General features: G+C 47.7%; 1 protein-coding gene across 3 annotated transcripts in view; it reads left to right on the top strand.

The window, feature by feature from the left end:
• Positions 1–26,314, top strand: part of AXIN1 (axin 1) — an 84,656-nt gene that overhangs the window by 12,004 nt on the left and 46,338 nt on the right. For 2 of the 3 annotated variants that reach the window (XM_064725814.1, XM_064725812.1), the window contains exon 3: positions 2,501–3,472. In XM_064725814.1, coding sequence (XP_064581884.1) covers positions 2,595–3,472 — 878 coding nt within the window. In that variant the 5' untranslated portion in view covers positions 2,501–2,594. Of the gene's footprint in view, positions 1–391; positions 530–2,500; positions 3,473–26,314 lie in introns of those variants that run through there. The other variant, XM_064725813.1, reaches the window with a different exon arrangement.

Raw genomic sequence — 26,314 nt, 5'->3', positions numbered from 1 at the left:
GGGCTCTGCGGGAAGCGGACACCGAAGCCTCGGCCATGTGCCGGAGCTGTCCGGGAGCTCAGCCCGTGCACGTCACATTGTGTTGCGGCTCCCGGCAATCGAGGCCTCCCCGACCCGGGAGCTCCGTGTTTCCCCGGGCCGGCCCTGCAGGGGTGCGGGGCCTGCAGCCGCCCCGGGCCCCGCGTGCCGCCGCGCCGCCTCCCCGGGCCGGGCCGGGCCGTGCCGGGCCCGCTCCGCCCCGCTCCGGCCGCCGGTCCCGCAGTACCGGGCGGGGGCGCGGGGGGCGCGGCTGAGCCGCCGTGCCGGGCTGGGAGGCAGCGGCGCAGGCGGAGCGGAGCGGAGCGGGGCTCGGCTCGCTGCTGCTGCTGCTGCACTCGCTCCCCGCCGCCGCCACCCGCCTGCGGCCGCGGCCATGGGCGTCCCGGGCCGCCCGCTTTGTGCCGCCGCCGCCCCTCCGGGCCGCCGCCGCCGCTGAGCCGCATGGGCCGGGCCCCGCGCCGCCCCGGGCCGCCGCCGCCGCTCCGCGCGGGTGAGTGAGGCGGCCCCGGCCCAGGCCCTGCGCCGAGGCCGCGCCGAGGCCGCCGCGGGCGGGAGCGCGGGGCCGCGCCGGGGCCGCCGAGCCGGGCTAGGCCGCCCCGGGCGCGGGGGGGAGGCCGGGCGGGCCGGGAGGGTGAGCGGGGCCGGGGGCGGCGGCGGGGGGGCGGCGCGGGCCGGGTCCCGCGAAGTTGCCCGGGGGGCGGCGGGGGCCCCGCGCGGCGCCCTGTCAGCGGCGGGGCCGCCCCGGAGCCCACCCGGCCCCGCGCCTCCCGCGGGCCGGCCGGGGGTCCCCTCCGGAGCCGGGCGGGCGGCTCGGCCGGGCGCCTCGCGTGTCCTCCGGGAGGCTCCCCGGGGCTGCCCCGGCCGGGGTGAGGAGCCAGCGCCGCCCCGCCGCAACAATGCCCGGCGTGGCTTTGGGGCTGCGGTGTCGCTGCCCTGGGGGTCCCCTGCACCCCGCCGGGGGTCACCGGGGACCAGCACCGCAAACGGGGGGCGAGTCCTGCGCTCGCTTCCAGACGCGGGGTGAAAACCACCCAGAGCCGCCCCGCGGTGCCAAAGCCCGGCCCCGTCCCGCGGTGCCCGGGCAGGGGCTGCGTGCCGGGGGCTCGGGCCGGGTGTGAGCGCGGCGCTGGCTCCTGGCGGGGCCCAGCCATCCTCGCTGGCCGCTCCTGGGCTCGCTGGGTTGTTTCACGATGGACAGGTGGGCTGTAAGGTACAGCATCGGCGGTTCTTGGTTTAGCCAGGATCAGGAAATGGGGGGGAAATGGCAAAGCATCCCAAAGATGTTCGGTGGTGTGGGGTTTGCTTTCAGAGGGAGGGCGAGCTAAAATGTGTCTTTCCTGCTGTGTTTTTACATGCAATTGAGTTAATCCAGTGCAAGGAGTAATTTGTGAGGCTGCTGGTGCTCTGCAGTACTTGGGGCTTAGAGGCTGAGGCTGTTCTGTAACACAAGGCTTTTGCTACTCGCTTTAAATGATGAGGTTAATTTGTTGAGCAGCAGAAGTAGCAACCCAGGGATTGCCCTTTTCTTCCTTTCCTGCCTTCCCCATACCTTCCATCCTCCATATTGACTCGTTGCTCTTCTTTAAAAACATCTTACTTGATCAGGTTTCCTTGTCAAGGTGGTTTTCTCATCTTCCTTTGATGACCTGAAATTTTCCCAGGCTCGTAGCATGCAATTTTGTTAGCGTAAATGAATCTTTTCTCAACGGCTTGCCTACAAAAAGCAGTGCTAGAACTGAGCTCCTGTACTAACATGCCCATCTGAAGCAAGAATGCAGTCCAGATGCCCAAAATATTAGGGTCAACGATGCATCTGGATTCCCCTAGAGCTAGACGAGGCGACGCGGCGTATTTCTGAAACGCAGAGATTTGTGAGGAATGTGGCGCTGGTATGTCACTTGAGCGTACAAAAGCCACCTGTGTTTGATTAAGGTGCAGCCCTGCTTTCAGGACTAACTGGATGTTCTTTAATAATCATTTTCACAAGCCTTAAATTCCTGTTTAAGGATAAGAATTTCCTACAGCCAGATAAAAATGTGTTGCCTTAGTATGATCTGGTATGTGTCCTGTGCAGGTAGGCAGTGCAGAGGAGCTGGTGGCAGTGCAGAAGATGGCATGTGCCCTGTGGTACCTGCATATGGATCTCTTGGATGTGGGCTGCCACATGCCAGGGTCATGTATAAACCACTGCTGTTGGGAAATTGACTAGTGTTTTAGCATAGTGTCAGCTGTGTCAGTGATGCCAAATTCTGGATGTAACGTTTTGGGATATTCTGTAACTGTCATTTTTAGCCTCTGCCTGGTTTGAGCTCGATTCTGTGCTCTCAGAAGTTACCAAGACATTGATTCTGCTGAAAAAGAGATGCTAGTACAGTAGAGGTGCAGAGCATAACCACTAGTTTGTTGTCTTAGAGTGTTTGTTTCCAGTGATACAAGCTTACTTTTTTCTCGTCTGTTTCAGCCAAACAAACTTGTTCACCTTGGAGCTACAAATATTGGTGATTTGAGATTGGCGCTCATCCCCCACTGCTCCCACGCAAGCAAGGACCAGAAAAATGAATATCCAGGGGAAGGGCTTCCCCTTGGACCTGGGAGGAAGCTTCACTGAAGATGCTCCAAGGCCGCCAGTTCCTGGTGAGGAGGGGGAGCTCGTGTCCACAGACCCAAGGCCTGTTAGCCATGGTTTCTACTCTGGTAAAAGTGACGTGGTCAGAAACGAGACGTCCACGGCAACACCGAGGCGCTCCGATTTGGATTTGGGGTACGAGCCCGAGGGGAGTGCTTCGCCAACTCCACCCTACCTGAAGTGGGCCGAGTCACTGCACTCCTTGCTGGATGATCAAGATGGCATCAACCTCTTCAGGACTTTCCTGAAACAGGAGGACTGTGCAGATCTGCTGGACTTTTGGTTTGCCTGCAGTGGCTTCAGGAAGCTGGAGCCGTGCGTGTCTAATGAGGAAAAAAGACTCAAGCTGGCAAAAGCCATTTACAAAAAATACATCCTCGACAACAATGGCATTGTGTCCCGGCAGATCAAACCGGCCACAAAAAGCTTCATCAAAGACTGTGTCATGAAACTGCAGATTGACCCTGACATGTTTGACCAGGCCCAAACAGAGATTCAGTGCATGATAGAAGACAATACCTACCCTTTGTTCCTTAAGTCGGATATTTATTTGGAATACACAAGGACAGGTGGGGAAAGTCCAAAAATTTATAGCGATCCGAGCTCGGGGTCTGGGACAGGTAAAGGACTGCCTGGTTATCTGCCAACTCTGAACGAGGATGAGGAGTGGAAGTGTGACCAAGAGGCCGAGCCCGAGGCCAGCAGGGACTCGGCTCCTTCCAGCAGGCTGACACAGAAGCTGCTTCTGGAGACGGCCACGCAGCGCGCGGCCTCGGCCCGGCGCTACAGCGAGGGCAGGGAGTTCAGGTAGGTGGGGAGTGGGCCAGGGAGCTGCCATGGGAATGTGGGAAACCTTGGAAAAGCATGGGGAGCACCCACATTGGTACAGGATGGCATTGCCAAGTGGTTGATGGAGTGCAAAGCTTTGTTTGAAACTAATCACAGGTTGTTTTAAAGGTGTCTTTGGCTGTTCCTGTCTGATAGTGCCAAATCATCCATGCAGCAGGTTCTTCATCTGGAGAAACTGCTGCTGGAGGTGTTCTGGAGGCAGGTAGGGCTTGGTGGGCAGTGCAAAGCCATGGGTAGCCCTCAAGCTGGGTGGCTGGGCAAGCTGCAGTGCCAGGTTTGCTGTAGCCTGCACCAGCAGAAGGTCAGTGTTCAGGTAACATGGGCAGGTAAGCTGGTGGTGACACTTCTGTGTAGAAACTGTCATGAGCCACAACTGGGAGCTCACAGGAGATAGATACCCTCACTTGGTGATGTGGGTAGGAGTGAAGCAGCATTGATGGTGCTCCCTGATAATGGTACTGCTTTGCATATGCCATTTCCAGCACTGAATTCTAACGGTGTCAGAGTCAGAATCCCCAAATCCAGTTAAAACCATGCCCTGCTGAAGCTCTTCTCTTCATGAAAGTAATTGCTGGGGTTTTTTAACTGTAGGACTGGCACAGTTCTGCAGCCTGTTTTTTTTCTGGGTCCCCCACCCACTTCCAGCCAACATGGATTTTGAAACTTGCTGAGAGCTCAGTTAAAATTCCAGACAATTAACTTAGCAGGGAGCTCTCTGCGATCAATAAGCATGTGTGTGTCTAACCCTTGCTGAATCAACAGAACCCAGCCAGAACACATTCCTACTTTTTTTTCCCCCCCTTTTTTAAATAAAATCTCCTTGTTTTAAGACCTGCTTAGGCTAAAATCTGACGCTTTGTGAAGATTACGAAATGAAGTAGCTGAACTGTCCTCTTCAAAGGCTCCTGCCTTATGAAAAGCATTTCTGTGTTTAATCTCCCTCAGCCGTCCCTTTAGGCTGGCAGCTGGAAGCGCATCCCGCCCCACACAAGGTCTCGGCGCCTTTCAGATGGCAAAATGTTCTCGGTTTGATTCTTGTTTTCTTACAGATTTTGAGGAGGGGATGTTGCATGTGAAACTCTTGGGGAGGGGGGAAGAAAGGGAATTCATGTGGGCTCCCGCTGCTTTAATCAAGAATCAGAAAAAAAATATCCCAGTGTCTTGGGACTTTCCCATGGAATTAATAAAAACCTTGAAGTGCATTCCACTGAGCAGTTGGGTGCTCACCATAAATGAAGGATTAGAAAAGTCTCTGATTTAAGTATCTTTTTATTTAAGCAATAATGGTGTTAAGATTGAAAATAACTTGCTTGAGGGTCAGCTGTGTTTAGTTTCCTTACCAGACCAGGCAGTAAGTAAATCCTGTGTGTGTGACACTGTTTAGCTCCAGCTTCAAGAAAAAGGTGCACTTCACCCATTACCTGAATATATCTGTGCCAGGTTGTAAAATGGTGTAAGAAATGTGCTGTGAAATAGAAGTGTTTTGAAGTAGAGCTCATCAGTCCTGGGCATTTTCATATGAGATTGGAACAATGTGAAATAAATCTTTACCTGGAGGATGGAGATCAGAGAAAATGTGTGGCTATTAATTTGTAGTGTCCAACAGCCTGTCATTGTGGCTACTGACACTCTGCTGACCTGTGGGGTAGGGAGGCAAGGAAATGTTTGCCCTTCTCACCAGAGCAGGAGTCACTTCTCAGCCTGGAGAAGCTGAAGATAAGTGATTTATTTTATTTTTTAAATGCTGGTCTGTCAGCTTGTGTGGTGTCCAGAGCATTGCCATGGAAGACGCTGCTGAACTGCATAAGTTCTGCATTTTTTAATTCTAAAGACTGCTCAGATACTAATTTATGAGGTGATTGTTCCTCTTTGAGCAAGACCTTGTGGTTGAATTAACCTTCTTCCTGGATGTTGTATAGCAATAACTCTCTTGAAGAAGCTGGTTTTTAGGGAGTTGTTCATTTACTTTCTCACCTGAGGAAGTGTTTTGGAAGCTGTGGAAGCTGCTTGCAGCAGGAAGCAATGGCTGTGTGCAGCATTTGAAAAACTGGGTCCCAATTTATTTTGAAAATTTCCACAAACCTCTTTTTTTGGCATATGTGTGGAAGAATTTCTCATTTCTCTTCTTTGGGGAATGTTGAAATAAGCTGTTTTGCATTATATCTCAGGGCCTGTTTAATCTTCCCAAGATTTAACTTCTATTCCTTGGCTTCCATGGAAACCCTAAATAAAGAGGAATCTAAGCAAATGCAGCAGAAGTATTTCTCTGTTAGCAAATGAGCATCTTGAATCAGCTCCAGGTTTTTTTTCAGCAGAAACTTCATAAATCTTGATGCAGTAGCTCTGCTCTCAGGAGAACAAATGTAAAAAAATTCCTCAAATGGCAGAAGACAACCCGTTATTAGCGCTGGATATTTTTGAAGGTGTGCAAATGTGCAGGCAGATTTGAGAATACCCTGAAGCCAAAAGCATCGCTGTTACCCACTGTGTTTTTGTATGCGTCGGAAAAGGCCAATAGTCATTATCGTTAGGCTCCTGCAAATTAATTGGACATTGGTTATGGATCAGTGAACTTCAAAGAGGGCAACCCCCGAAGATCTCGGGCATTAACTCGCAGCTTCCGAAAGTGACACTAACGTGGTTGTGAGGGCGGCTAAATCGTTCATTAACCTTCTTCCGACACGCCGGGACAGCGTTCCTCGGAGCTGGGGAGCAGAAATTAAACCTGTGCCTGAGAACCGCCTGCAGCCTGCTCTTGGAGCGCTCCAGGAAAGCACACAGCCCCTGCAACAGCTGGAAATGTGGTGCTCGGTGCTTTGCTCGTGTCTTTTGCTGGAGTGGGTTTCTTGTGCTCTCTGTTTAGCTCTGTGTGGGAAGGGGCTCCCGTCCCATTCCCAAAGCATTGGAGAGCAGCACTCTTACAGGCCTTGCCTTTGCTGTCCTCTGTGGTGGGAATAGCATATGGTGTTACCTTCCAGCAGCTGTCATCTCTCCTGAAAACCAGGCAAACTGAGAGATTTACATTAATTCTGACAATTGGTTTGGTTTTGACCCATTCCATGATGTGTATAATATTGAAGAGGAAGCCTGGATGATGGTGATTAGAGGACACATGGTGGTGGGTGAAGTCTTCAGTTGCTGGATTTTGAGGTGTTGACCCACTCCATGGTGTGTATAGTATTGAAGAAGAAGCCCAGATGATGGTGATTAGAGGACAGACACATGGTGGTGGGTGAAGTCTCCAGTTGTAGGATTTTGAGGTTTTGACCCATTCCATGATGTCTATAGTATTGAAGAGGAAGCCTGGATGATGGTGATTAGAGCACACATGGTGGTGGGTGAAGTCTCCAGTTGCTGGATTTTGAGGAGTGTTGGTGGTGGAGCTGCTGGACACGGATGGAGAAATTTCTCAGCCTGGGAAATCTCTCAGCCAGGCACACTTAGAAAATTACATTAGTTCTGCCAATTGTTTCAGGTTTTGACCCATTCCATGATGTGTACAGTATTGAAGAAGAAGCCCAGATGATGGTGATTAGAGGACAGACACATGGTGGTGGGTGAAGTCTCCAGTTGTAGGATTTTGAGGTGTTGACCCATTCCATGGTGTGTATAGTATTGAAGAAGAAGCCTGGATAATGGTGATTAGAGGACAGACACATGGTGGTGGGTGAAGTCTCCAGTTGCTGGATTTTGAGGAGTGTTGGTGGTGGAGCTGCTGGACACGGATGGAGAAATGTCTCAGCCTGGGATTTGATATACACAGGGGGTTGTTTGTTTTTTTAAAGAAGTTGGCTCCAAGCTTTAATTTCCACAGTGCTGAGCTGACTAAGCTCACCGCGTTTCACAAGTGTTGGTGGTTCAGATGAAAAGGGTGGGTGATGTGGTTCTCCAGGCTGGTAGGAATCACCAGGAGAGTCCTTGTGCCTGTGCCCACGCACTGGCAGCCTCTCTGGACACGTGGGAGAGCAGCTCTCCCCAAAACACACAGCAGCACTTCACCATGGGATGTGCTGAGGAGGCAAGAGGAGAAAAGCTGGAGAAACTCTAGAGGGATGTGACAACCTCTGGTGTGGGACAATGCAATGACAAACTAACATAGAGGCTGCTTCAGGGAAAGCAAGGATCTCTGTGGCTTAGGGAGCATAAACGGTCCAGCGGTCAGGAGCTGGGGCTGCATCAGGAAGGAGCTGGCTGAAGTTTAGCTGGCAGCCCTAATTTTGAGGTTGGCAGCTTCGTTCATAATTAAATATTAAATTGCACACCTCTGACTCAAGACTGTGTGGTGTTGAAGGAATTGGTGTTAATTGTACTGACCGGTTGGAAAACTGAGGATGCAAAATCAAACACTAGTGCAGTAGAAGTCGTATTTAGAATATTCAAAGGTTTGTTACCCTCTTACTGATGCTTCTTTTACCTGGAGAGGCAGCACATGCATCTTGGACTTAGGCTGTTGGAGCTTCATGGGAGCTTGTTTGCAGGAAGAAATCAGCTGCTGAATGTTAGATCCATATGTAAAGTTGGGAATGCTTGTCTTGAATTAAAATTGCTGGGCCCACAGTATCATTTGTAATCAGTACAAGCCTGTTTGGAATCCTTGTAGAGCAGTGGCTATTTCCAGTTTTAAAGAAAGTAGTTTGGGTTCTGCATTGTTCTTGAGAGAAATCAGTGAATCCAGCAGGGAGGGGGTCTGGTGCTAAGAGCTCTAAGTGGTAATTTAGTGGCTGAAGCACTCTAAGATATACAGGACAGAGACTGATGGTGTTTTTGCACAGAAGTTAATGCCAGCTTTTTAAAATATATTGTTAAGCTGATGAAACTTCTGCGTGGAAATGCTTACATTACATTAGCAGTGTAAAGTATTTATGCTAGTGGTTGCCAAGTTTTAAAATAGATTTTATTTGAAGAAGAATACCTTTTGTGCCCGTAGCTTTGCCTCCACACAAATCAAGATGAAGAAGTGGTGTGTTTGTGTTTGGTTATAGATCAGTGCTTTGGCTTCTTTTTAAAGGCAGGTAGTTAAGCTTTTAGCACTCTAATTTGATAAATGAGTAATGTTTTCTTCCATCCTCCAGCAAACAAACCCTTGTTTTGTTGTGATTGAGCTTTATTTGGGTTACAGAATATTTTCTCTTAAACGCCCAAGAGGGAAGTTATGTTCTCCTTTTTGGTCCTGGAGACATTCAGGTTGGACATGTTGAAAAAAATCTTGGGAGCATGAAGGGAGGGAATCTGTGTCCTTGGAGAGCCTGGTAGCTGGGTTAGAGCTGTGGCCTGCCTGGTCCAGTCCTGGGGATGCCCTGTTTTTTTCTGTGCTTACAATGATGGCACAGAGCATGAAATTCTATATTTTGAGAAGACTGGTTTGAGTTCTGCCTGCTTTCAGGAAGAATGGGATGTTAAAAGGTTGAGTGGGAGCTGAACCAATGCCAGGATGCTGAGAAGTGCACCCAGGAGGTGGCCACGGGGTGGGAACACCTTGGTTTTGATCTGCCGTTCAACTTGGCTTTATGTTTTAAGAGTTTCTTTGTTGTTACTATAATGGACTAATCCCTTGAATAATTAGTTGCCATTGGATGTTTTAAAAATGACTGCCTCTTGGATGTTTTCCTTTAATAGTCTGTTAGATTCTGGATTTATTAACTATTGAGACAGACTGTGAAATCCTGTTAGGGCAGACTTTCTTGGTGGAAAAGGGACTGAGTGGTGTGGGGGTGCTGGGGGAACACATGCTGGACCCATTTTAGGTTTGAGCTGTTGACTTCCCACCTTCCCAAGAAGTCCTGGCTGTGTCCTGAACTGGGTCAGTGGCTGCTGGAATATGTTATGGTTTTGGGTCATCTCTAGATTTGGGGCTTCAGAAGGTGCTCCAAGAATTTATAGTATTGTGGCTGCCTGGTGCAAGGCCATGCAGTCACCACCCATTTAAAATAAATCATGGACCTGGTTTTATTACAATTGGTGGGAAAATCTGGTTTCAGAAGTGACTGTGTGTAATGCAGAAAATTGCTATGTTTAAAAAAAAATCAGAACAGAGGTGCTGATATCCTAAATCGGTTCCTGGATATATCATTGGATTATTAGGCTCATCCTTAAATCCATTAAGCAAATTATAGTTAATCAGTCAAATAAAAGAAGAAAGATCTTTTGCAAGGCCCTGTCTTTTGAGCCATGCAGAAACTGTAGTAATATTTTAATTTTCCATCTGTCAGTGAATGTATTCAGTCACTTTGCTTCCTTATGTGGAGGATTTGAAATTAGAAACTGAGGTTAATTATCTGCATTAAATGAAATATGTGAAGACCACAAAAGCAAAAACCTTCACAATTTGGTATGGTCTGTTAAGCTAGGCAGGCTGCTTCAGAAGGAGAGGGGTTATTTTTCCCTGGTTTTGTTCCGATTGAAGGGTTTTAGTCACAGTAATTGAAATGATTAAAAAGTCAAATTGGTGGTGAATATAATTCTGAGCATCTCTCTGAAAAGATGTGACACTTGGTTGAGAGCAGGGGTTTGCTGAGCCTGGCCTGGCAGCGTGGAGCAGCCTCTATTGTGCCACCCCAGCGTGGGTGAGGCTGATTGTCCTTGGTGCCACTTTATCCACCTCTTCCATGGCAATGGGATGTTGGAGCTCTGCTGCAGGGTTAGTAGAGATGATTTGGAATTGGAACAATGCCAGATGAAAGCTACACTTTTGAACTTATCAAATACAAAGTATGTCTAACACCATCTATCCTAATGCTATAAATTAGTTAATTAATGCCTGCTTCACTTGGAAGTGCAGCTTTGGACTCTACAAAAAGGTCATGCTCCTGGAAATACACATTCCCACAGCAGTCAGCTGGCTTTGAGGTGATTGGTTTGTGAAAAGGCTCATTTTATTCCTTGTTTGCAGTACACACATGGCTCAGGTTTGAGTTCCTCTGGGAGACTGCAGTATCCATCTCCACTCACCAGGTGCAAAGCTGCCCCTTCCTTCACTGGTGCAGCCCTGAATGCCCAGCTCAGGGAACTTCAGCTCAGTTCCAGCTCAGGGAACTTCAGGAAAGGTCTGACTCTTCTGGAGACACACATCTTGTTCCTCTCCTGTCTACCAGAGTGAGCTGCTTTGCCTGAAGTCACACTCAGAAATTAAATTGTTGCAGGTCACACTTGTGTGTAAAAGCAAAACCATCATTCCTCACAGACCTGGTCTGAATCCCTCACTGTTGTAAGCCAATAATGAATTTAAGTAGAACCATTGCCGTTTTAAGTCAGATAATCCAAATTCTCTAAAACCCACACAGAAATTGGATTTTACCTTTGAAGACTCCAGAGTACACTTTTGTGGTAAGACCTGGAATTTCTTAGTCCCCTGGCTCCCAAGATACAACCTGTCCTCAAAATAGCAGTTTTTTGAAGGTCTTCATCTGATCTAAATCGCTAATAGATGAAGAGCTTTCATCTATCCTGATGATAGGCAGTGGAGGGAGGCAAAGCTATAGCTAGAGGAAAAAACCTCTTTGAAATACCTGAGTGGGTCCTACTGGTTAGCAGCACAGCCTCGTGTTAGTCCCTGCATCTGCCTGCAGAGCTAATGACCAGAAACTGTTGGGTTTTATCTTTCATCCCTCTGAGCCCCACATATTCCTTGTCCTGTTGTAGACCAGAGAGTCAGTCCTCTCCCTCTCTCCATCTTCGTTTTCCTTCTTTTCTGAAGGTTCAGTTTTCTGTCCTTTATCTCCAGCATGTGTTTAGAGGAATGCTGGTGCTGGAATGAGAAGTGCAGTACAACTGGGCAGGTGGGATTGCCTTTTTTCCAGCACTCCATGTTTAGGTTGGGTTAGATCTGCTGGAAAACCATGTCTGCAGTGTTTAACAGATTTGCCCTTTGGGGTCACAAATTTTAGTTGTTTTCCTGTCTGGCAGTCAGCCCCTTGGACTGGGAGAGGTTTATCTGGAAGAGGAGCTTCCTTGTTCTGCCACTGCTGCCAGCCTGGTCCAGGCTGTTGCTTTGGGGCCACTGTGGGATTGATTGCTTGGATAGCCAAGGACCAGACAAGCTGTGGCTGCCCCTGGATCCCTGGAAGTGTCCAAGGCCAAGTTGGAAAGGGCTTGGAGCAACCTGGGATAGTGGAAGGTGTCCCTGCCCATGGCAGGGGGTGGAACGAGATGAGCTTAAAGGTTCTTTCCAACCCAAACCTTTCCATGATTCTATCAATCTCTCCAAAGTTTCACAAGCAAAGTGTGAATCAGAGCCAAGTCACTGGAGAGCTCCTAGGAAATACAGGTAGGATCCGTGGAGGGAGGTGTGGGGACTCAGGATCCAGCTGTAGTTACTGCATTTGATCAATTTTGTCCTGGCTCTGCTCCACAGAAGTAAGAGCTGTAAAACCATTTGGCACTAGACATGCCAATGAGAGCTGGGATGAAGCTGCTGTTACCCTCGAGGATCCCAAAAGAGGAGTCAACAAATAGAAATTATTCTATTAGCAGGGGCAAAGTTCACAGGTTAACCATCGTGTCAAATCGATGAAATACAGCCTTAATCTCCTGCACAAGGCCTTTATTGTGTACAAATAAAGACTGCCTGAGCAAAGACAGCAAGTTCTTGCACTGTAACATTTGCAGTGTGTTGGAGAAAGGGAAGCTCTGTACAGATGGCAGCACGAAATGTCTCTGTTGGACATCGGCTTCATTCCTGCTTCAAAAGATTGTAAAACATGACCTTGGAACCTTCTTACTCTCCTTATGGCCCTGCTCATATTGGATTTCCAAGGGGCATGTACTTTTTAATTTTTTTCATAAAATTTGGGGTCTCTGGCTAAGAGGTCTGGTCTTTGTACTTTTAATTCAGTCCATGTGACTGTCGTAACATTTCATTCTTAGGAAATGAAAATTGTTCCTTCTTGAGCAAAGCCACAGACAGAAGCTGTTGGGTAGGCTGGCAGCCTCAGGTGTGCAGCATGTGTCTCCTGCTCATCTAGTGCTGAACCAAGACCATCACCACAAGTCCTTTGTTGCTTGGTCCATGACTCTACCAGGAAAAGCAGTGACAGAAAAGCTGCCTTCTTTGTTGTGGAAATACTGAGATTTTGTGTGTCTCTGAACATCTGCACATTCAGTGGAAGTTGGCTTTCTTCTCTTGGGAAAAGCTACTTTGAAAAGGCTCCTTGAACTTTTAAGACAGACCAATGCTGGCAAAACGAGATGGAAATGGGCAGCGAAGGATGTGTGGATGTGTCACTGCAGCACAGGGTTTGTCACGTTGTAAAACAGCCGGGCTGATTTTCCCCTCTGGATATATGCAGTGAAGTTTGTGACCCGGGGGGTTTGAGTGCTGCCGGCTGGGGAAATCAGCCCAAGTGGAGAATTTAGGAAGGCAGAGCATCCCACTGCCCCCAAGCATTGGCTTCGGGCCTTCCCCAGCCAGGGCTGGCACAGCCTGCAAAACTGATCCATATAAATTAAACCTTCCTCTTTCTGAAGAGGGGAAGCTTTCCAAATGGGCATGAGAAAAACTTTCCTTTGGTAATCCTGGAGATAACAGGTCATGCAGCTTCACCCAGTGATCCTTGCACAATAACTTGTGGTCAGGCTGAAGTGTCTATTTTAGAAAGGCATCCAAGTGATGGGAGGGAGGTCATGCAGCATTTTTGTTATCTCTTCCCGTGGTTAGTTACTCAGCGTTCCCAGTTGTGTTCCTTATTGCTCACTTTTTTTCCCAGCTTCAGTTTCTAGCTGCTCTGTTTTGGTGTTCTTTACTCGCTTTGGAGGCTCCAAAAACCTCTGCATGTTTGAAAAAAGCCCTGCTGAATGGGTGTGAATGTTCTCCTTAAGTGGCAGCAGCTTTGTTATGGAAGGCCTTTTGGTTTTATTAGACTTTTCAACCCTCCGGTCGACTGTTAAACAAGCTGGAGCATGTCATGGTTGACAAACCTTCGCTCTGGTCTCAGACCTAACCTACCAGTTTAAAGGCAGTATTCTTTTGTGCGCAGGTTTCTGGGTGGAGACCATCGGCTTCTAAGGGAAATTAACTTGTCTCTCTTTACCCCCCCTACCCCCCACCCTCCACCTCAAATAAATTCAGTTTTGTGCTAACTGTTCTGTCACTTCCAAAGGCCAGGAAGAAATGTCAGCCTTGAGGTTTTCTGCTACCTGAGGTACTCTGCTGCACACAGAGAGTGCAAGTAGGTGGGAATGTGTAATTACATTATAAACAAAATAGCTGCACGATCAGTGTCAGCAACTGAAGATAAAATGTAGGAAGTTTTTTCAAGTGATTCATCCATAATTATTTAAAAACATGTTGAATTTATTCTTAAGCTTTGGAGGAGAATTCTTGCAAGGCTGGCGTTTGCTGCCCGTGATGTTTATACACCTGAGTAAATGCCTGTCTCAGCAGTTTGTCCATGTTGAGTGCTCCAGATCTAAATCCCTTCAGAGGTGAACTCAGCACACCTTTGTCTCTGCTGGCTTTACTGTCTCCAGGCTTTTCACTGGTGAGGTGCAATCTGTTGTAGCAGTGGCTGGCACCAGGATGGGCAGAGAGACAAGGCTCACACCATTCTAATATTTGTTGTAGATTTGTTGTCTGTCGGTTTAGGCGATGGCAAAGGCTGGATGGCACAAACAAACTGATGGACTGGTGGAGAGGTGGTGGGGGAGCAGCTTTGTGTGCCCACAACCACGACAGCCAAGCTGCATCTGCTTTCCTCTTTCTACATTCTTCCAGCAGTATGTGTTGTGTGAATTGTAGGGGTCTGGGGGAGAAGGGAGGGAATTCCTTTGAATGATCCCTCTCAGCTGCAGCAGTCTCGTTTTAGAGGTGCTGGAAGTCATGGTGCTTTTACTCTGATAGTGTATTATTGCAAAGTGCTGGTGTTTTCTGCCCAACTGGGCAAAACTGAGTATTTTTATTTTCAGTATTTTTATTTTATTCAGCCCTGTGCTATTGAGTAGAGGGGTATTTGTCACATGCTTCTCTCTCGGTGATTGCCAAGAAGTCGGAAGGGCTGCACTGACCTGACAGCAGCTGGGGGTTGTTGTTGTTGTTGTTTTTGTGCTAAGCCAGCACTGTGCCCGGCTCCCCGGCCCAGATAAGATCCAGCAGGGCAGGGCCCGTGCCCGCGTGGCCGGGAGGGCAGCTGGCACCGCAGTGGGTGGCACTGTGAGCAACCAACGCCTTGCAGTTTCATCAGGTTCAGGGTGCGCTTTCCTGCAGCCACAGGCGCGGCACGGGCACTGCTGCACCCAGCACAGCTGGCAGAGGAGGGGAAGGGTCTCATGATGGGCATCTCGAGTTGTGTCTCTGCTCCAGAGATCAGCAGGGCACCCCTGGTCCCTGGGACACTTCACCAGTCAAGCTCACTGCTCCATCGTGCTGTGTGGCTAGAATAGATGAGCAAGTTTGAGGAAGGCAGAGACTCCAGGGCTTGTTTTAGCCCCTCTCCTGCCAAAGCCTGCTGCCAGCAGCTCCAGCTTTAGTCAAGAGCTCAAGGATGCTTTTAATCTCCTGCAGCAGCCTAGGCAGAAAGGTCAGCTGGCCCTACCTTGGTCTGATTTAATTTCTAAATGCAATGCTGGAGCCTCTTTCCTCAAGATCTGACTATTCTTTCCAAATATCACTGACTTGGGCACTCCCCACCTGACTGCTCCAGTGCTTGTTGGAGCTCCTGGAGAACGAGCTGATATCCCACTGGTTTTACAGTGAGGGTGCTGGCCCTGCAGTCCTCCAGGGCCTGCCCACAGCTATTCCACATGCTAAGAGGGGTGGGTGCATCCTGCAGTTCACTGGATTTGCCTTCCCAGCAGTAGGATACGCTTGAGAGGCAGCAGTTGCTTGGCCTCAGCGAGGTCACCTGGGTTTTGGTCGCTGCTGGTGACGCCCTGAGTCAGCTCCACATGAATTGCTGTGTTTCTCACCTGGTGTCGGTTCTTCTGTCCAGAGCCATCAACCACACTACCAGCAGTCAAGCTAGGAGCAACTCTTTTCTTTGTTAATTGCTGGCTGTGGCTTGGCACCAGCAGTGTCAGAAACCCTCCCAGTAGCCCATCTTGGGCTGTGGGCTCGGGTGTAGTGTGTTGCCTCGGGTGGTACAGAGTGGCATCATCCTCTCACTTCCCAGCTTTTGAAATCATCTGAGAAGCTTGAGCTGAAGAAAGAGGGTGGGACTGGAGCCAAACCTCCTTCCAGGTGGGACAGTAGTGGCAGGAACACCTATTGTCCACAAAAACGTTTCCAAGCCACAGAAGGCAATTAGCAAGGAAGAAAAATGTGGTTCCTTTAAAATTTGAATTTTAAAAATAGTTATTCTTTTTTAATTTAATGAACGCACATTGATATACCAAGTAGACAAAATTGGGGTTGCAAGAGCAAGCCTCTGAAATCATCTAACCAGTGTAGTTACTGACTTAATAAAACAGGCAGATTTGTCAAACAGGGGTATATTCAGTCCTGAGTAATAGCTGAATGTGAGCAGGGTGTAGAACATGGAGTTGCTCTGCCTTTGGCACAGAGGACAGGGAAAACAGTTCTTCAGAATGGCTGAGGGATCTCTTTCTAACCACATTGTTACCAATGCAGTTATGGTAGAGATAGAGTTTCAGAATAACTTTTTCCTTCTTTTAGGGTCTCCTGTTAGTGTTGCAGATCTAAACTTTGTATTAAGCTGTCCACCCCTTCATGCCTTCCCAAGGAGTTCATGAGGTCTCCCTTTGACACAGGGAACCCTTGTGCACCAAGCCCTTTCTCCAGCTGACACTGCAGCCATGGTTTATATTCCTGTCAGGCTGCTGCTTGTCCCAGGCTCTTTCAAACAAATTGATGGCTTTCCTTGAGTTAATCCTTCCTCCTTGCTCTTCCCATGGTGTCTATGATGCAAGATCCCAAAAGGCTGTTTCAGTATCTGGCCATAGCTAATCAGGGCTTTTCCTCTCTCATCAGATTTCTCAAAATACTCAATTCTCAGTAAGAACATCAGCGGTGGTCACCTTACCTGGTATAGACAGTAGTCCCACTTCAGACTGGAGGTTAGACTGCTCTGCTCCTCCAAAGCTCCTTTCCAACGAATACCTCTGTGAGTTTAGTCCTTAATTGACTGCCAAGGAAATTGTGAGAGACTTCCAACAGTTTTTATGCAGCAGTGAGCCCTGCAGAAATTCATATGCTCCTGTGGTTGAGTAATGGTCGCAGCAGCTGAATTGGTGGCCAGGAGACAGGGAGCCATCACTGCAGAGAATCTTGAAATACAATGCGAGATCCTTGCTCTGAGGTAAAACTCCAGCTCCAACAACCCATATGAGCAAGGAAAAAAATCTCCCCCTCCCCAAAAAATGCATTGAAAGTGAGGGATGACATTGCTGTACTATATCAACCTATCTACATTAGGTTGCATCTTTATCTGTCTCTCCTCCTCAGCTCCTCTTGGGATGCTTTTAGATCTTCTGTCTAAAAGTTGTAAATTAAAAAGGCATGTTTCCTTTCCTCTCCATCATTTAATGGTTTTTAATTTGCTGTTTGATCCTGATTCTCCTGCCTTGACTGTGTGCAAGCCACAGTACTGGGTTGCAAATAAAGGACATGACAGTTCCTTTAAAAACTATAAGGCTTAAATCAAGTTATGCACTATTAAAATCAAGCATATTTTTCAAATAACATAAATAAAAGGAATAGATATTTTAAATTGTTGTTTAGATTTGGTATGCATGTTATGATCCTCCCATTCTTTAAATGAGCTGAAATGTGTTCTGGTAGTTAGTTTGTCTTTACACTGTGGTGACCAGAGTCCTACATCTCACCTTCGAGGCCAGTGAAGGTAGAAATAGGTAATGAGCTATTTTTAGAAATCAGCAGTGCTGCATTCCGAGAATTCCTGTAGTATTTTTCAGAACCAAGTTTGCAGGTTTTGAGCACAGATAGGGAAATATGTCATCTGTGTAAATTGCTCTAAATTAACCTGCAATTTGTTGGGAGTTGCCATTTCTAAGTACTTATTGCAACTCTAGATATTTGAGGAAGCTTTTGATTATCCTGCGCTTGTAAAATGTAATTGGCTATTTCTTAATTGTTGTTCTCTGTGAAGTGTAATTACCTGTAATGTAGAGCTTTTTATTTGTCAATGCCGCAAACAGGAAATCAAGAGTGTCTGATTGAGATAAGTTTGGGGACTCCACCACAACGTGTAATTGCATCAGATGACCTGTTTGCTATGGGACTGGTCTCTCCTGTAAAGTCCTGGAGTTCTTCAAAGAATCTGGAAACCTTAAATACCATCTTTATATATTGTTGTGCAGAAGTCTGGCTTGTACTTTGCTAAAACTGTCTTCAGAGAGCTGCTGTCTTCTTAGCACGGTAGTGGCATCACTTTATTCAGTCATGTTGCATGAAGTTTCAGGAGGAATAGACTGATTTAGAATTAATTTCTTAAATGTAGTTAATTAGAAGAAATTGCAGAGCTTGCTGATGTTCATGAATACCTTAGAGAAGTCAGTTAATTAAAGCTTAGCAGCCTGAAGGAAGCTGATAGAGACAGAGAATCCCAATCTTTGTTGGTATGTGATGGTACCTGGATGTAGAGAGTAGGGTTGTACTGAACCTTGGTTTGCTGCAGACTAAAGGCATGTCTGACCCCAGTTGGACATCTCTGCTCGAGCAGTTGGTCCTCGTGTCCCATTGCTGCTTGCTGCCCTTGACCCAACTGTGGCAGCATTCCTCTAGGATGAGGGCATGTGTGGGAACGCCTTGGATCCCGGGGTGACCTGGGCTTGGGGGATATGTCACACGACCAAGGTCTAAACTCTTGTCTCCCTGGCTCTGTGCCATGCACAGTCATGCTCAGGCTTTTGTTGTCGTCATCTTCCCAAGCTGCATCTGTCCTGGCGGGGACATTAAACGTTATTACTTAATTGAACTTAAATGAGTCTGGGAACTTACTGGGAAATTCTTTGAAGTTCTGGGTGGGTTTTGTGTTTTACAGCAGGAATAGAACCAGGTATGTTCACCTCTCCTTTATCTCCACCTGGGCTTGGCTGTGTTGACCCAGTGCAGCGCTGGGGAGCGGCACAGGGAGATCTAACATAGACTGACACATCCAGGCTGGGGCTCTGCGTTCTGCGTGAGGGATTGCAGAGACACAAAGGGAAATTAGAAGCCCTCTCATTGCCCACTGCAGGCCTGGGAGGTGCTGTGCCAAGGCAGGCTGGTTTATGAACAGCTTCTCTACCTGGGGTTCCCAGAGCTTTTTTGTATGTGTGTTTTCCTTACGTGCAGTCTGTGGGTTTCAGTATCCTCCTCACTGTGCCTTCAGAGCATGACTGAAAAGTGAAAGCCACTTGAGTGTGTCCTCCAGGAGTCCTGGCCAATTCTGCCACGCAAAAGCAGCAGCACAAGCTTTCTTTGGAGGAACCTCCTGAAAACAAAACCTTAAATAAAGTCCATCTTCTTGCTAAATTAGCTGTCTGCAAACATAAAATTATTTAATTTTAGTTTTGCTCTTTTGATGGTGATCCGGTGCCGAACAGTTCTCAGGGAAAGCAGTGAGTCAGCTTGCCCAACAGTGACTCTATTGATAGATGGAAGGAGTGGCCCTCAAGTCTGTCTAGTCATTGTTGGTGCTTGGCTGGAGCGCCAGGGGCTCTGAGGGCAGGCTCAAACACCTCTCGCCAGCCTTGGGAGATCAAACGCTCTGAGTCAGGCCACAGAAAATCATGATAGGGCCCAAACTAATTAAACTCCCTTTTTTTTTTTTCCTTTTTTTTTTTCCAAACCCTGTTTTGGGAATGGGAAGGAAGGAGACGACACACATGCACTGGGATGTGTGGGACCTGCCAGCTCATGTGTCCTTGCAAGTTGACTTTTCTTGTGCCTTCCAAGCTGTTCTAATGGAAACTCTGCCTAGTCCCTTCTCTGGTCTGGAGTGATGGGATCTGCCAACTTTCTCCTCTCTTGATATCCTCTCATTTCTCACCTCTCTTTTGTAAGGGCATTGAAGCAGATCTGGAAAATAAATCCACGAACACACCACTCTTACGTATCCCAGCTTCTGGTTATTTTTTAATTCAAAATGCACATGAGCCAGAAAATGCTTTAAGAGAGGCTTTAATTATTTCAATATTTTTTGCCATTTTGATCAAGGTGGGAGAGGCAGAAGGTAGCCAGATGGTGAGAAGTGCAGCTGTGCTTCAGCTACACCAGCACCTTTCCTTTGGGTTTTCCCATCTCCTTTCCCAAGGCATGGCTTGCTGTTAAACATGGGAAACCACATCCATGAAGCCCACAACTTCCAACAGAACTTTGGCTATAAATCAAACCTTAAAGGTGATGGATGTGAAGGACCATATCCTGTTAATGTCCCAGGTCTTCATGCTTGCAGGGCTGTCCCATGCCATTCCTTGAGCTGGTACTGTCCCCTGAGCAAGAGAGGCTTACAACAGGCACCAAGAGCCTCAAACTTCACTTTGGGCTATTAAATGCAAGTGCCACACACTTCAGTACCTCAGGCCATCCTGCCCCAAGCTTTCTTCAGGTGCTCTGAACATGTGGTGTTCACCTCCCATCTCCCAGGCACCAGGAGCAGGCCAATTTTCAGCATAACGCACAATCTCAACTATTTTATTGCTTAATTTAGGCCATAAAGTCCCTTTGATGTGTTGTGTAATGCAACGTTCATTCTGAAAAAGTGGGTGGAGTAGCTTTATGGTATTATAAAAATAAATAAAATGCCTGGCAGGATTTTGAAACCACATGGTCATTCCTCCTCTCTCTGCAGATAAGTTGATTGTTGAGAGAGAAATCTTGCTTAATATCTAACTTTGGGTGATTTATTTCTCCAGAGTCCTTTCATCTCCAGCATGTATTGGGTTATCTGTGCCTTCTAATCTGATTGTTTTAAGTGTGATCAAAGAAACCAAGAGAATGCACTTTATTTTCCCACTGTATGAACAGAATGCTGTTTGTACAGTGCATTACATCACCTGTTCCTGCTGCTCCTGAGTCCTGCACCAAATGGCTGCGGTATAAATAGAAAACAGAATGGACTTGTAGGGGGTGATGAAATTTGTTCCACTTGCCGAGTAAAACAGAGTTAACTCAATGAATGCTTTCTTCACGCCCAGCTCTACCTCAGCACACAACAACACAGGGCTGAAAATGTTTGGAATAATTCACTTGTGTATGGAGCTGGCATTTGGCAGCCTCAAGGAGCTGTGCTGAAAATCCAGGGGAGATGGCAGGCAGGGAGCCTGCCCTGCCGTTGGAATTGCTGGGATTCTTTCCAGGCTGTGCAAAGGAAGTTTGGGTTTGCATCAGCCCCGTGGTGTTGCTGTAGCTGCCATGGTCCACAGGCAGAGGTGGGCACCATCCTTGCTCAGGCTTGGTGCTGCAGGATCCCTGCACACCTGCAGGGCTTTGCCATCCCAAACAAACCCCTCTGTCAAAAGCAGCTCGCTTTTGGAAGGTCTGAAGGAAGCAAAGCATGAGGACCCACCTGGCTGTTGCAAACTGTTTATTTCTGGGGGATAAGCAGGAAGGAGCAGCTCTGATTCTCATGGACGTCCAGGAGATGCCTCTGATGTTAAGCCTGGAAGCTGCATTTCTCTGCTTGATTGTAAAAATGCCAAATTGAAGAAATATTTCTTTTCTTATTTGTCTTAGTGCTTCACCACCACATAACCTCAGTTATGTCCCTGGAGGACAGTTGTCCTCTCTGCAGCTCTGCCATATCTCCCCTCACTAATGTCTCCTGGCCTTTTCAGGGGCACTGAGCAGGATTTTCATTCCAATTATCTAATTGATTAACGTATTTAACTTGGAACATTTGCTCTCAGCCTGTGTTTGACTTTCAGTTTCTGACTTCTCTTGTAGACCAGGAGGGTAATCTGAGGGCCTGGACATTTCCTTGCTAGCTTTTCCAAGCAGTAGCTGTTGGCCTTAAAAAAAAAAATTAAAATAAAAAAAAAAATCCTCTCTCCTTACTGACCTTCCTTGACACACCTACAAGCCCTCATGAAAATCCCACCCTGAGTAAATAGTTCACGTTTTTATTCAGAGGAGAACTGCCATGCATCAGAAGGTCAGGGAAATCATTTGGGAGATAAGGTGTTTTTATCTTAAGCAATTAGTCCTTAGTGTTTGGTTGGTTTTTTTCATTTTCTAATTGGATTGGAAGCTGTTCTTGTGCAGCATGTGTTTGCTGTAGGAATACTGAACTAAATAAATACCTAAAACCTGTGCTCCCCTACCCCATCCTGCTCCTGCCACCCTGTTTGCTGGGAAGCAGAAAGCCAGGGCATTTCTGACGTGCCATTCCAGCAGGATGAGCTTGGGGCCACTATCTCCCCATCAGCCTCCGGGTGCTGATCATCTGATACTCATCAAAGTTCTGCTCATCCATCGCTGGGCTGCTGGTGGTTTTCTCTGTCTGTAGTCCCAGGATGGAGGAACAGGAAGGAGCTGGGGAGAGGACAGAAGCATGGAGTTTTCCCTTTGGGTGTTGCCACAGTGTGGGTTAGGCAGGACTAACCTGGAATCCTCCTTGCTCAGCCATCACCCTGTGCACTGGGGAATTCTTCCCTGAGCAAACCAAGCCACTCTGCAGTTTCTTGCTGGTGAATTATAGGGGCAGGATGGCCTGAGGTACTGAAGTGTGTGGCACTTGCATTTAATAGCCCAAAGTGAAGTTTGAGGCTCTTGGTGCCTGTTGTAAGCCTCTCTTGCTCAGGGGACAGTACCAGCTCAAGGAATGGCATGGGACAGCCCTGCAAGCATGAAGACCTGGGACATTAACAGGATATGGTCCTTCACATCCATAACCTTGGTGGTTGGATGGGCAGGGACATCCCTCAGCAGTGGCTGGGAAGCTCCTGTGTCTCTGAGCCCTTGTGTGCGACAGGGCCTGAATTCTGGGCTGCACACTGATGATGATGAGCTCAGCTCTCTTTATGGCTGTTTTGTTGCTGTTATTGCAGATTGTAGAGGTGTTTGGTTGAACTCTGCAAGTTGATGGACACAGTCCTGCACTGAAATAAACTGTGTCTGCTTGAATTCACCTGTTGGGATATAAACCCTAACCCATCTTGTGCTCCTTCCACAACAGAAATCTATAGTTCAGTGTGATACACTATTAAGATTTTTTTCCCCCAGCTGCCTTATGAAAAGCACTTAACAAACACATCCAGAGGTGTGAATTACAGCTGATGTAATTAATTTGTGTTTGTGGGCCTGACCCCCTGCAGTCTAGCTGGCAGTTAAGAAGAACAAAAATCTAATCTTGGAGAAGATTAGGAATCCTTTGACAAATGTTGAGCCCGGGCATAGTGCCTTATCATTTGTATGGTGTCCTGTAGCAAATCTGTAATTTAAGTAGGCAGGTTGTTCCTAAACCAGCAGTATCTCTAGTCACCTACCTCGCTTTTTTGCGAAAAGTCTTTAAAATGGGCATAAAACAAGACTGAGGCAACTCTAGATGCTTGTCACTGCAGGAGTGCCCATCACAGGACAGCCAGAGCCAGAGCCCACTGTCACTTCTGAAGTCTGTCCTTCTCCAGGCTTGTCCCAGCCCTTCTCATCCCTCCCAGCCTGGGGTGAGTGAGCAGCACAGATACTGTGCATTGGAGGGGAGCTGGAGAGGAGGCAGGGAGGGGGCAGATGGGCCAGCAGGCAGTTCCAGCAGGCAGCCTTGGTGTGCTCAGCCCCAGCCCGGCTGCAGCAGGATCTGGTCCCAGCTCACTTCCAGCCAGCATGTCATGGCAAGCTTCCCCAAGCAGCAGTTTCCACTTTTCCTCTTGGTGTCTATTGTTTTCTTATTTGGGGAACTGGAATCCATGACTGAATTGGAAATGTGGTTAGCATCAGCCTCTGATGCAGCAGGATGGGTTTTTACCTTTCAGATTGGTCTGAGCCTGGGCACATCTTCCCCTGGACAACTCGAGGGCTGCACAGCTCTCCTGTGACCCCACACGTGGGCAGTGATGCAGCACTCACTGTCTTCACTGCTGAAAGACCATCCCATTCAGTCTCAGAAGAGCTGCAAAGTGCTGGCTTGGGCTAAATCAGGCAAACAGTCCCTTGGTCACAAAGTGAGGTTCCAAAATGAGGGGCTTGCCTGAGTGCTAATGGTGTACATTTAGTCATTTAATGCATCAGGAATAGGTTACGTTCTGAATTATTTTGATTTCAGTCTAATAACGTCAGATTTCAGTGTTAATAACATATCTTTAAATGAAAATGTATTTCCAAGTTGCTTTAAGTATTTGCTAGCACAGTAAGTTGAACACATATGTGAAAGAAAGGGCCATCTGATGAACTGCTATTGTTCTCTTAATTCAACCCACCCCATTTGGGCCACTCGGCATGAATGGCTTTGTGTTTGCTAATAAAATCATGCTATGTGCCCTGCAACATGTGTTCTGCATGTCCCAGCTAGTCAGCAGCAGTAAAACCTTATTTTTATAGGTTTATAATGTTACCTTCCCAAATGTGGCTTCTTTTAGATACAGCGGTGCTTCCGGGTTTGGCCCTGGCTCACTGGGGCACACAGGGGTGGCCACAAGCCCACGTTTCTGGCTCATCTCCCCCTTTTCCCTGGCACCTCAGGCTCTTGCTCCCTGCATGGCTCATCAGTGAGTGTGTGCACCTCCTCACCTAAAGGGTGCTGTGTCAGCAGCCCCTGGATGAGAAACAGGAGTGTTGCACTTCATCCTCCTCTCCCCAGAAGGTCTGGATGAGGCCAGGTTGTTTCTTGGACTGTCACAGAGAGTGGCTCTGGGCTCCACAGCCCTTTCACCTGCTGGGCTTAGGAGACACACAGACAATGTGGGAAGTGCTCTGCTGTTTTATGATCCCAGGAGAGCTGCAAGCTGTCCTGACAGTTTCTTTGGGCAGTCCCTAAGACAGAGGGATGAAAAGCAACTCTTCCTTAGCACAGCATCTCAGAGAGGGCTGCTCTCAGCAGTTGGCTGGCAGTGGTCCTCCACAAGCCATGTCCAAGCTGCAGGGAATCAGTATGCAGAGCAGTTGCTCCCTCTCCTTGGCACATTGTTTTTTAAGGACTCTAGGGTAGAGGGGATTAGACCAAGTTCTTGGGGGAGGAGAATAGCCAGCAGGGGATGGCTGGTCATTTTTGTTCCTTTTGTAGCACAAACAATCTCTGCCTTACTACTCATAGGGCTCGTGAGCCTTTGTGATATTTATTTGGCTGAAAGATTTGGAGACCTCTGGTCTAGATAGCTCTCCAACTGAGAAGGGGAATTTAGGCACTTGTGATAGTGTGGCCAAAGAAATTGCAATAAATATTTGGGAGATTTTAGTGTTGGCATTCATCAAGAATGGTTTAGCAGAACAAAATCTTTAGTGGAAAGGATGGAAGTCCAGCTGAAATGACAAAGATGTGCCTGGGCTGGCGTTGGCACATCTTCCACACTTCAGGGATTAGAAGGAATTGTGTAATAGCAACATAATGATCTGCAGAATTGGCTCATTTAAACTTCAGCTGCTTTTGTTTAAGAGATGGACTTAAAATCTGAAACTGGGTCAAAATCTTTTCTTGCTCTAGAACTAAAAGTTCCACACGTTTTACACTTAAGTTTGAAGAGCCCTCTCTCTTCCTGCTGTTCAGCCAGCCCTCCTGGGCTGAATTTCAGCCAGACAGGTGACCTTGCCCTGCTAGTTCTTGTCACTTGGGAAAGTGTTGTTGGTCAGGATCAGATTTTCTAGGGTCTGATGATCTCCAGCACATCCTCTCCTGCTCAGGGAAACCTTGGTTCCTCTTTAGGACTGATAGAAATGTCTTCTCTCTGAGGTGCAGAGCTGAGCAGGTACAGTTTTGGGGGTACATTCAGTCTCCTGGATTCTTACCATGTTTGCACTGAAAGTCAGAGTTTTGTCACTTTGTGAACTTGCCCTAAACCACCAGCAGGACACAAGTCTTCCTCTGCAATGGCATTTTCCCAAAAAATGAAGCCCAAGTCTTTGAGAGCTGTTGTGGCCCTGTTTCTTCTCTGTTTGCAGCAGAAAACAAAATCCCCAAAACATTTTTTTTAAATGCAACTGCATTTCCAACAGTAGAAGAGGATTATTCTTGCTCATCCCAGGGTCAGCTTCTTGCAGACATGCATGGCCTTCTTATCTCCTGGGGTTGGCCCCATCAAGGAATTGTGCAGATAGTTCTTTGCTCCAAAATTCCCTAACTTTTCCCAGGTAATACAGCCTGCAGGGAGGAGGTTTGCAAGGTTAGTGTCAGGAAATAGCTGCTTGGGGAAGTTCTCTTCCTTACTTTGGATAAAGCAGTGTGATAAATTACTCTGACTGCTCCCCTGGACTGAGGTAGGCAATCCCACCAGGCAGTCACCTTCCTGCTCACAGGAAAGGAAGAAAGTGATCCTGCACGTGAAGAATCCATGGCACCAAGTCTCCAACAGTGGAATTCATAAATTTCTTTATTATTTGCTACAAGCTGCAAATGCATCTGCAGAATACACAGATATCTGTTATCATCTTGAGCGAGGAGATGATGCCATTGAGTGTTAACAACACACACAGACACACAACAGAGCAGCCTCTTCACTGCCTTACAGTGTGAGTTTTGCATCACCCTTGAATGTACACAGAGCCCAGCAAAGTCACCACTAGAATAAAAACCACTGGCAAATACTGTCCTCTCTTCCCTGGATGTGACAAAGTACCAGCAGCAAAGGTTGGCAGCAGTGTCACTTTGTTGTCACATCGTGTCCCACCGCTGCAGATGTGCAGGCTCAGACAGACATTGGTGTCACAAGCTCCTGCATGTTGTGATTAATTCATCTGCAGTTTTCATACATGGGTTCAGGGAC

The sequence above is a fragment of the Zonotrichia leucophrys genome, chromosome 14 (assembly GCF_028769735.1).
Source record: "Zonotrichia leucophrys gambelii isolate GWCS_2022_RI chromosome 14, RI_Zleu_2.0, whole genome shotgun sequence".
Lineage (NCBI taxonomy): Eukaryota > Metazoa > Chordata > Aves > Passeriformes > Passerellidae > Zonotrichia > Zonotrichia leucophrys.
Note: the sequence above shows the minus strand (reverse complement) of the source record. Positions and strands in the feature narration are given on the sequence as shown.